At 32.4% G+C, this 12,245-nt stretch overlaps 1 protein-coding gene across 1 annotated transcript in view; it reads right to left on the bottom strand.

Annotated features, from left to right (window-relative positions):
* Positions 1-12,245, bottom strand: part of LOC134724845 (polycystin-1-like protein 2) — a 57,074-nt gene that overhangs the window by 7,271 nt on the left and 37,558 nt on the right. The window contains exons 12-18 of the mRNA XM_063588139.1: positions 11,352-11,655; positions 9,831-10,106; positions 7,672-7,825; positions 6,164-6,579; positions 3,145-3,375; positions 1,383-1,669; positions 290-853 (exon numbers count right to left, since the gene is read on the bottom strand). Coding sequence (XP_063444209.1) covers positions 290-853; positions 1,383-1,669; positions 3,145-3,375; positions 6,164-6,579; positions 7,672-7,825; positions 9,831-10,106; positions 11,352-11,655 — 2,232 coding nt within the window. The remainder of the gene's footprint in view (positions 1-289; positions 854-1,382; positions 1,670-3,144; positions 3,376-6,163; positions 6,580-7,671; positions 7,826-9,830; positions 10,107-11,351; positions 11,656-12,245) is intronic.

Raw genomic sequence — 12,245 nt, 5'->3', positions numbered from 1 at the left:
TCTTCATACACTAATGTACCCAAATGTAAATCAGATTTACAAAAATTGATGATAAAATTTGATGATTTTCATTGAGCGATAACGTGTAACACACCATAACTCGATATAAAAGTCACCATTAAATAGGAATATACCAACTACAAGATCAATTTCTCAGAACGAATAATGTCTTGGCGACCGTTTGATTTGAGGAGAGAATGACGGACATAAGTAAGAGGGTCAAGTAACCCAATAGCTGCGGCCACCTTGTAATTGGGGTCATAGAAAAAAAATTATACGCTGTACTTACATATTTCTGTTAACAGCAATAGTTTCGGTCTTTGTATTCTCTAGCAAGTTGTCATTACCACTACTGCCATCTCTTTGAACTGCTGCATAGCGATCACTTTTAGAAGTTCTTGGCTTAGTTCGCATAAAAAGCTCAATAATAATAAAGTTAATAGGAAACATGAATATACTACTTTCAATACCAATTACTATGTCTTTCAAAGAAATTGAAAACTGAAAACCAACAACCTCGGACTTGACCGAGTCTTCAGTAGGTATTCCATGAAACATCAAACAAGTCAACATTGTACATAACAGTAAAGATAAGGCACAGGATAACCTTTGGACCCTCGTAAAATCACTGTTTGGCGGTTTAGATAATATGCTTAACCATAAATGGCCTCTGCGTAACTCTTGGCCCGTTTTCAAAACAAACTGGTGTCTTAAATTTGTTTTTAGCTCTTCAGTAGATTTGTTTGTCAAACGAAATTTGGTAGATTCACTCTCCACACCAAGCCAATTTTCACAGTAGAAATTATATATCTTCTTCATCTGGATATCTTCTATTATTATTCTCGACAAGAACCTGAAAGGCACAATTAAGTATGTAAACATGGTGTAACATAAATTCGGGTTTACATAGTAATTCGTATTTGCTCTATTATTCATAATTTGTAGGTCCATGGGAAGATATCTTAACCTTAGATTAAAATAAGGATAACGACGAGACACTTCTTCAATATTGTATAACTTTATATCACCAAATTGTTAGGTCAAGATGTATTGAAAACAATACTTAAAGAAGCGATTGCTGCCAGAGTCTTGCCATCTGGATTCACTCAAAGTCTTCAAATCTAGGTTAGGCATAGTATATTAGACAGACATGATACTCAACGTATAATAGAATAACAAGAGCTTCATTTATGAAACAATGACTTATGCAATACTCGTGAGGAGAGTTACCCTGAACTATTTTGATTTATAAACTTTCTCCACAATAAATGTTACATTCTGGTTCTCAAAGAAAAACTAATGTTAAGGTAAAAAAGCATTTACTAATACAATACATGCAGATAATAACGAACTTAGATTATACAGTAAAGGTATGTACAAACCATGACGGTGATGAGCCACTGTTGTCATGCCATATGACTACATTTTCCAGCACGCCGAGATCAAATGAAGAGGTCATTAAAAACCAATCTTCTGCACCAGTTTGAAACAAAACCTGACCAGATGAGGACATTGATAAACAATGCCTCGAGCTTTGTCTCTTGTCGCCTTTGATGTAACATGATATATTTGATGTGGTTCCTGCTTTCATTCGCCATCCTGTCACAACACACATGATATACTTGAAAGGATCCGAAGGGTCACTCGGAAAAGGAGTAACAATCCCTCTCTACAAAAAGAAGAAAACGCTCGTTTGTATTACATTTCCCTTTAAGTCAGTTCAGAGGTTCAAAAGTTGAGGATCTGCTTACCCTTCCGGAGCACATGAGATAGCTCCTAATTTTTTATTGGGATTCGTGTTGCTTATTCTTAGGTTTTCTATGTTGTGTCATGTGTACTATTGTTTGTCTTGGTCATTTTTAGCCATGACGTTGTCAGTGTATTTTCGATTAATGAGTTTGACTGTCCCTCTGGTATCGTTCGCGTATCTTTCACTCTATACGGACTTCAACAACAGAGGTATTGTTCTCACAAAATTGAAATCTACACCACACGAGTCATTATGATGAATGGGCTGACCAATACGATGTATCGGTGTCTCAACTTACTACCGACATGTTTTTACGGTCTTATATCTCTGGACACCAAAATAGACGTCTGGTCTTTAATTCTACAAATTGTGTCCTTTTACTTACTATGTCATTATGTCAATGTAAGTGATGGTTGAATTATGTATAGGAAGAGTTGCTAACCCTGCAAATGAACCCGGTCTTACCCCTTTTGTTCATGAGATTCCCCAAGTTTGTGTTTGTTACCCAGATTTGTACCTATGATAACTATTTACACCACTGCGTCGATGCCACTGCTGGTGGACGTTTCGTCCCCGAGGTTAACACCAGCACAGTAGTCAACATTTCAGTGTTAACATGAATATCAATAATGTGGTCATTTTTATAAAATTCCTGTTACCAAAACTTTGAATTTTCCGAAAAACTGAGGATTTTCTTATCCCAGGCATACATTACCTTAGCCGTATTTGGCACAACGTTTTGGAATTTCTGATCCTCAATGCTCTTCAACTTTGCACTTGTTTGGCTTTATAAATATTTCAATATGAGCGTCACTGATGAGTCGTATGTAGACGAAACGCGCGTCTGGCGTACTAAATTATAATCCTGGTACCTATGATAACTATTGTCGCCTTAAATCAATTCACGCGTCTTGAACATTGGTAAACTGCTGTCGTTCCTATCTTAAAATTGTTCTGATGCATTACTGTTTATACGTAAAAAAAATGTCTATACCAATGGAGGAATATGATAGTTGTTATTATCCATTTGTTTAAGTGTTTGACTGTGCCATTTGCTTTGGGATTTTCCGTTTTCATTTTCCTTCGGAGTTCAGTATTATTTTTTTTTACTCATATTTAAGTATATAAGGAAACCTGAATATATCAAATAGCAATAATGAGAGAATCATGTAAAATAAAACAATTGACGGAGCAATATATATCTTAAAGTCAAGGCAAAAAACAACTTGTCTTGGTAGAAATGCTAGTAATTTCTTGAAAAGTCGACTGTAGCGCAATGAAGATGAAGCCTGCTTAAAATTAAGAAAATACATAATATACAAAGGTGTGTAAATGATTAAAAATTGTTTCTCTTAACTGCTCAATCTTACATCTTAACTATATAATATAAATACCACTGCTGAGTCCCTACGATCTGCTTGTCTCGCCCAATAAAGACCAACAAAATATACCATCCAAATCAAAATCACTGTACAAACAATAACTGGATTGTCGAAAAAGGTAAGAAAAAGCAAAATATCAGCTATCGGGTCAATGAAATTAGGTATAACGAAAATCCCTCCTGCAAAATCAGTTAGATGATCACAACCACACTCTAAACTCTCACCAGATGATAAAGGTGATACCTACAAAGATATAAAAAAAAATTAAGATTTCTCCACACATGTCCTTTTGACAAAACATATGATGAAACAACATTTTTGGAAGATGAACCCTTCGAAAGTTAAACCATGTCTAATTATCATTATTTGACTAAGCCGGAAAAACATTAACATTTGTATCTATGTGAAAATTGGATAAATTATACACAATGAAGTGATAGTTATCGTATTTCTATGATTATAGCGGAAAATGTAATTATTAGCATTGAATGATTCATTTAGAAAATGCGAATGGTTGTAAAAGCGAAGTCCGTGTGCACATTTTTGAAATGTAGCGTTTCATACAAAACGTAATTCTGTCAACGATTTTTCATTCCAATCAATTTACAACAAGAATGTGTCCACAGTACACGGATGCCCCACTCGCACTATCATTTTCTTTGTTTAGTTGACCGTGAAATTGGAATAAATTCTCTAATTTGGCATTAAAATTAGAATGATGTTATCAAAGGGAACATGTACATTAAGTTTCAAGTTGATTGGACTTCTAATTTATCAAAAACTGCCTTGACCAAAAACTTTAACCTGAAATTTGGACTATCATTTTCTATGTTCAGTGAACCGTAAAATTGGGGTCAAAACTCTAATTTGGCATTTAAATTAGAAAGATCATATCATATGGGCACATGTATACTAAGTTTCAAGTTGATTGGACTTCAATTTCATTAAAAACTACCTTTTAACCTGAAGCGGGACATATGGACGGACGCACAGACCAGAAAACATAATGCCCCTCTATTATCGTAGGTGGGGCATAAAAAGAAGCATTCAAATTTTAATAGAAATCCTATTGATATACTAACAACACGACTTATATCCATACCGTACCTGTCTCTGCCTTATAAGTAAATATTTACAGTTAACCTCCCGAATAATTCAGTAAAGTAATTTTACGGTTAAAAGCATGAAAAAAAAAGAAATAAAACTTTAAAAAAAAAAATTAAAAAAAATAATGAACTTGTTTAAAAAAAACTGACTTCATATTCAGGGGTAGCGTTTGTTTCAGTTGGACAATATAAAAGAAGACTCGACTCTCTAATTGTTATGAATTAAAATTGTGATCCTGGTGGAAAGTTGCCTTATTTGAAATCATACCATATCTATTGATTTTGATGTCAGAAAGAATAAGCGACTAGCTGCAAATATTTTTGACGAGTTCAAAACAAGTGATTTCAGAAAGGAGGCGCTGATATATCGGCAATCTCAAGAGTTAAGTTTACCAAGTTGTTTAAAAGCCTTTTTTTGAGTTGTGAAACACAGGAACTGATTATTGAAATTCTATTATTTTTACTATTTTTATTTTTTTTTAAACACAATCAAAATGCGATTCCTTACTGTATACTTACTGAATAATTCTTTAACGTTGGGACGAAACATGCATACCATGACCGTTTGTTTATATTTTCTACACATCATATCAGATATGACTACTATTTATGGAGTACATAGAGAGGTGATTTCTCTTAGATTCAAATGAAAAACTATGCAATAGAAAACCTACCAATCATACAATACAATCACAAAAAAAGAAAATCAAATATAAAAAAGAAGATGTGGTTTGATTGCCAATGAGACAACTATCCACAAAAGACAAAATGACACAGACATTAACAACTTATGATTTATGATAGACAAAAAAGGAATCGGTGTATAGCAAATGGATAAGGTGTAAAGGCGTCATCAACAGATTTGAAAAAAAGGACCGAGTTCAATACCAAAAATATAAGAATCAACAGGTTATGGAACAGCGATTTTAATAGATGTATACGAATACAACTTATTAAGTAATGTTTCAAATGAATGATAACAAAATCAATTTCAAAACAATAAAAACAATTTAAAAGAATTAAATACAGTGTTGAATTGATGATCTCTAAGACCAGTATATTAAACAAAATGTGTATTTTTACTGAAGAACATATATTTAACATAAACTATACTAAAAATGAAATGCATTTTGGTTGTCATTTGTCCTCCGATCTGCACAATATCATTAATTGGTACAGAGCGTCTTTTTAAAACGGAATAAAATCCCTAGCCTTTCTTTTGTATTAAAACGACAAACATTTATATATCATTCTTGCAAAGCTGGTTGCTAGTTATCATTAGAAGGTCAGTTGTAAGTATAATGTGATAACATTCTGCAATTTTAATTTCTCATTCTTTAAAATACTTTTGATTTACAGTTTCATAAGCGTAACAAGTAAATCAGCTTTTTTTATTATTTGTGTATCTTAAGTGACACTTATTGATATTGAAGAACTGATAAAGTAAAATATAAAGCCAAACAAGTGACATATATATAACTAAGAAAACACTTAGAAGAGATAGTATCAGGGTGAAGCGAGGACAGCAATATCAACCTTAACAAAAAACCAAGTAGCTCGTATATTTATAAGATAGTAAGATAAAAAAAAAATATATTATTAAGAAATACGATAGTCATCTGGTGAGTTTATCTTATAATTGTTTTTTGTTATATGAATATGCTAAGAGTAAACTGTACCGAGACTGGAGGAAATTAAAACGGATTGCCAAATATCAACACACCTTTATCATTTATGCCTAAAATACCTAACCCTTAAACATGCTAAAGAGGTTCATAAATTTTGACAAGTACATGAACATATGAAACGCCGGCTTACCATTTCTTTAGGGCTCAATTTATTGTTATGCTTCCAACCCGACAGTAGAAGTGTTTAAACAATAGACAAAACCCAGGCTAATAATTATTTTACTTTGGCAGAATTACCTTACATCCATCAGGAAGCCATTGTCCAACTGTTTTATCCCAGTATCGACAGTTTATAGCAGTTGTAGAAATGTTTACTGATATTTCTGGCGCAGTTGTATTGGTTTCGTTGCCACCGCTATACATGGCAAATATCCCAACACTCCAAGAGACAGTTGTGGGTTTGGGATCTTTGAGAAATGCTGTACGTGAATCAAGCAAGACCATTCCATTTATTGTATCATACATTGAAACTTTCTTTTGGAAATCTATTGCAATTCTGATTGACACATTATATTGTGGTCCATCTGTGATAAGTTTCATCATATAAAATTGGTTTGCCCTCTGTGAGACTTTCAAGCGAAGAAAGTTACTTTCGTCAGCAACATCATCTTTATCTGTGGCATTTATAGTATAATGCTTGTATTTTGCGTGTTCTAAAAACATTCAATTAGGATATTATTGCGTATATAGTTATTGCCACATTTCACTGCGTTTCATTGAGTTATGTGTCATTTTGCATCATTTTTCATTTATCTTACAATATATTTGGTATGGTGGGTCTCACAGCCTCATCACACAAAGACAATAACAATCAAAACCAAGGAGTAAACAAAGACTCACAAAACCAAAGGACATTTACATCAACAGATATAAGTAATGATTAAAAAACAACACGAACTCCACTAAAAACCGGGGGTGAAATCAGGTGGTCCGGAAGGGTAAGCATTTCCTGCACCGTATACGGTACCCGTCGTGTTATTTCTTTGTTAAAAAATTACGAATCTCTGTATCAACAGTTAGTTTTCTGGTTTATGTTTGTAGTTTGCCAATTTGAAAAATGGCGTTCATCTAATTATCTATTTACAATATATCTTAAAAGGAAAAGAAAATGAGAATGCCACCTTTTAATTTAGAGAAGTAGATATGTCATTATTTCTTTTCAAGTTACAAGTTCGCATGGTCCTTTCCAGCTGTCAAAAAGATCAAACTAAATATCATTTTGTCCAAGAACTTGAAGAAGAGAGATAGAATTATTTCCCTAGCAACAAGAACTACAAACGATACTTGGAATTTCTCCCTTTAACCAATTAAAGAGCATTTAATTCCCCAAGATTTTTTTGAGTTTTAAAAAAAAAATATTGGGAGTATTATATTTTCTATATATTTAAGTTGTATTACAGAAATCAATTTTGATTAGAAGTTTAAAGCGGTCTTTGCATTTCTGAATAGCTAGCAGTATCGTAAACTCATATTATATTGTACAGTAATTAAAACTCTTGCTTTTCAAAGATGGTCCACTTAATGACTGCATTCCCAAAGATACCACACTCCTGGTTAAAAGAGCTTGTTCCATTATTTTTATATGAAATGAAAAACCAGACAGAATTCAGCATAAAACGCTTATTGGGGATATTTCACAAGGTTGATTTAATATGGTTGTTACATTCCTTTAATATCTATATAAAATTAGTTGAATGAATAGAACGATGTCAAACAATAGTAGTAAGTATAATACTTATACTTACTTCCAGTGGGAATTTTAATGATAACAGGCTTTGGTAATTCCTTTACAGTAAGTTGAACCTGGTTAATATCCCTTAAAGTTAAAGATATCATTGGTGTGTTTATAAATCTAGATGTTTTGTCGTAGATTCTCGGATTTCTGTCTGAAAATAACATCTGTAAAAAAAACATATTAAAACTAAAATCAATAAGGTTTCGGAATCATGCAACTGATCTTAAATATCCCCTTAAGACCTTTACAATTACCATCAGCTAAGCAGTACTAGCAATCAATGCCACTATTGTAGGATTTTAACTGCTGATCAATTTATAATCAAAAATATATGTGTTTGCACATTTATCGACATTAAAAGAACCCATGCTGTATAGTAAGCGATAGAACACCCCTAACTTCAAAGCTTTAAAACAAAATACAAAAAAAAATGTCTGGATTCAAGCAAATAACATAAAACGTAGCTTAGACAAACGGCCAACAAACCCCCTTTTGAAAAAGGACAGTCGTATATAAACATTACAGCGTTAGAAGAAATAAAAAGTTAAAGATTAATTACTTGAAACGATAATTCAAAGGTTGATAAATCATCTTTTTTTACATCAAAGGCAACAAAAGTATACCACTGACTATTCAAATTGCAAAGAGAACTCCGGTTATCAACTAAATATATTTTACAACAAAGGTAATCATGCCAGTAAATATCAAGAAATTTATAATTTCTCAGCATTTTAATTTCAATGATCTTGATTGATCAATTCATCAGGTTATTTTCAAATTAGAGATGCGTATACATTTTACCATATGCAAATGCGCAAATAAGCCAACATCACTGGTTGGATCGATGGTTAAGCGCCAACAACAATGGAAATATCAAGAAACTTCTTTCTAGATACAGGAATTTTCTCATGTAGAAACATATCGTGAGTTGATACAATTCTTTGACATTAGATCACAAAGGTGCCATTTATATTACGCATTTTTTGGTTTATGACAATGTTAGTCTTTTTTCTAAACTTCCAAAAGACATTATCTGATGACTGATGTACCCATATTTTGACAATTTTATTTATTGTGTCTGTTTATTTAACGCATTTATGTAAATATAACGGAATTTGAATAGACTATCATTAAGGTATGAGGGTTAGCGCTATAGAACCAGGTTTAATCCACCATTTTCTACAATTAATAATGCCTGTACCAAGTCAGGAATATGATAGTTCTTGTCCATTCGTTTTTGATGCGTTTTGTTATTTAATTTTGCCATGTGATTATGGACTTTCCGAATCGATTTTCCTCTAAGTTCAGTATTTTTGTGATTTTACCTTTCAATCAACAGATATCAAATGCCAGATATAACGCACGTCAACTTTCCTGCATCTGATTATTATAAATGATTAACTTATTAATACACTTGAAAAGTGTGACGTAAATTCAGGTATATTTAAATGCATACAAAAATTGCACACTTGGTATAGTTTAAAAGAGGGACGAAATATAGCACAGGGAGAGTCAAACTCATAAATCGGAAAATAAACTGACAACCCCATGACTAAAATGAAAATGACAAACAGACAAACAATAGTACACATGACACAACATAGAAAAGTAAAGAATAAGCAACACGAACCCCTACAAAAAATTAGGGATGATCTCAGGTACTCAGGAAGGGTAAGTAGATCCTGCTCCACGTCTTTCCTATGTGATAACAAGTCCGGTATTTTAATGTTAGAAAAGTAACGTAATCAATGGCTTATTAATATATTTACCAATCAGTTAGTATATTAGTCATAATTAGTGGATATGACTCATAAAATATGACTAACTAACGAATTTTACAGGAGTAACACGACTGGGGTCACAAGTGATGTGGAACTGCTGACCCTTTGTAGGCATCTCAATTCACATCTTTTGATGGTTAAGTTCAATCTGTAGTTTTCTGAGTAGTGCATTTTGTTGTTATTATATTGGTGTTTAATGATGTTTTTCCTCGACCAATGGTTTTCTAATTCACTTTTCACCAATTTACTTTGTCTTATCACATTTATACTAAGAGTAGTTTGCTTTCATCTTTTTGGTTTGCTTGTTTAAACCTGGCCCTATTTTGACAAACATTATAATACAACCATTAAAATCAAACCAAAGCAACTATCGGTTTTGAAATCTTACCTGGAATTTAAAACCAGTGTTGCTGACATGTTTTAGTTGCTCCTTTATTTCTGTTGGTAGTTCAAACGAACTGGTGACAGTCTTGTTGCCAATTTTACGTGATGTCTGGATATTCGTAGAAGCATTTGATGATGTATTTAATTTTGAAATTCCAACTAATAAATTCATACTTTTTGAGGAGAACTCAATGTTCTTTGGTTCTTCTTCGTTAAGAGTCTGAAGTGCTGTTTCTGCTATGAGATCAAGAGTGTGCATGATTTTCGTAGTTCTTTCTTCCTAAAACAAAACATTCAAGAAATTCTTACAACTATCAATGAAATCACACATCAAAGGGCATTTTAACATTTGCAAAACAGATCCGTCTTTCTTATTTTCTTATGTAAACTTTACATTTTTTGCTTTGTTATGATTATATTATTAAAGAGGGAATAGTCAATCATTCACCATCACTTTGAAATAAAATGTAACCCCCTTGGTGGAAAAATGCAAGAAATCAACTGTTTGAAATGAAATAATTTGAAAACGTTGACCTCCCCCTTTCATTTACTTTAAATATGTGACATTTGTTGTTTATTTATAACAAATTCAAAATCTTTTTCAATCGTAATGTCCTCAGCACTCTCCATCATTCTCCTGTATACTGTTTTCACTCTGTGCATACAATTCCCAAAATACCTTTTTTTTCACCCTATTATCCAAGTTTTTCAAAATTAAACATTTTGCTGTATTATTAAAACACATTTTTCTCGAACTAATATATAAATCTGCGTATAACTTCAAGAACGTTATTCAATTGTTTAACATCAATAATGTTAGTACTATTAGTATTAAAAGAATGCTTTTCTTTACAAAGGTCATGACGTGAAAAAGGGTAAATTTTCTATTGAGCGACACAGTTTTACACTTTGAAACCAAACGTTTCAATTTCCTTTTAACAGCCTTTCTACGGTTGTGGCTCTTCTTTTAGGTTTTTATTTCAACTTAAGTCATGTCAACTTTACTATCTATAATAGCTATGAAAATTTACTTGTATTCATTCCGCAGTTTTATCACTGATATAAAATTTCATCCACTTTGTTCTTTCGTTAAGAAATGGAAGCAAACATTTTCTAATTAAAAGATTCTAAACTAAACACACACAATAGTGTAATATGATAAGCAGAAAAGTCAAGCTATGTGATGATCCCAGGCCGGAGATTAAACTGTCTATAGTTTATATGATATATTAAGCTCAGTTGACTTAATGCATTTATTTGTTGCTAAGATTTAATTATCTCAACCTTCAACAATAACTAAAATAAAAACATGTGCTGCTTCACACTTGCTGAATTAATAATTCTGACTATGTTGATCGACCCCCTATACCCCTCAGTGTATCATAAGTATTATTTTTGACAATCAATGTATAAGAATAACAAAAATTGAATAAACATTCAAGCACCATATCCCGACCCCCTTGCTGGTAAGTAATGACTGTTCCCTGAATTGACCTCTAGAATTTTTGGTTTTTCTAATTATTACTTTTTTCTTTAGTTCCTTAGTTTGTTCTACAGTTTGTACTTGAACGACGTCGTCATATTCGGCTATATAGTCACTTTCTGGATACTCATTGCCTGAATCATCATTGCCTGAATCGTCATTTCCTGAATCATTATTTCCTGATGAATCATTATTTCCTGAATCATTATTTCCTGAATCATCTTTTCCTGTATCAACATTTCCATTATCTGTTTGGTCGTTGTTTGAAGGTTGTTTATCAGTGTCTTTGTCTGGTTCAGTAACAACCTGTGCCTCTAAAAGGTTTGCACTTGAATCAAACAACGATCTAAGGAAAACAAGGATATTTTTCAAATTATATAATTTTATTCTCTAAATTCAAAACTAATAGCAAATGTTAATACTTTATAAGCTTCTAAATACACTTATCATATATACCAGGACTAAATTTTATATATACGCCAGACGCGAGTTTCGTCTACAAAAGACTCATCAGTGACGCTTGGATCCAAAAAAGTTTAAAAAAGCCAAATAAAGTACAAAGTTGAAGAGCATTGAGATCCAAAATTCCTTAAAGTGTTGCCAAATACAGCTAAGGTAATCTATGCCTGAGGAAGAAAAGCCTTAGTATTTCAAAAAAATAGACATTGTTTCATTCATTTTTGTTTGATTTTACACTTATTCACTTAGTCTTTAACCAGTTACTCTCATGCCCCTCAAAATAATGGTGAATGCGAGTTATAAAAATACGAGGAAAAAAGAGATATTAGATTATTTTTTTCACCATGTCGATGAAAGCCAATTTATCAGATGTAAAACTTCTGTGATGTGCGTTTCTTCCGCAATTTTAAGTTTTTAATACATCAAAATCTAGATGATGACCTTAAAAAATATGTGCCATATGCCATGACTCTTTTT

The sequence above is a fragment of the Mytilus trossulus genome, chromosome 7 (genome assembly GCF_036588685.1).
Source record: "Mytilus trossulus isolate FHL-02 chromosome 7, PNRI_Mtr1.1.1.hap1, whole genome shotgun sequence".
Lineage (NCBI taxonomy): Eukaryota > Metazoa > Mollusca > Bivalvia > Mytilida > Mytilidae > Mytilus > Mytilus trossulus.
Note: the sequence above shows the minus strand (reverse complement) of the source record. Positions and strands in the feature narration are given on the sequence as shown.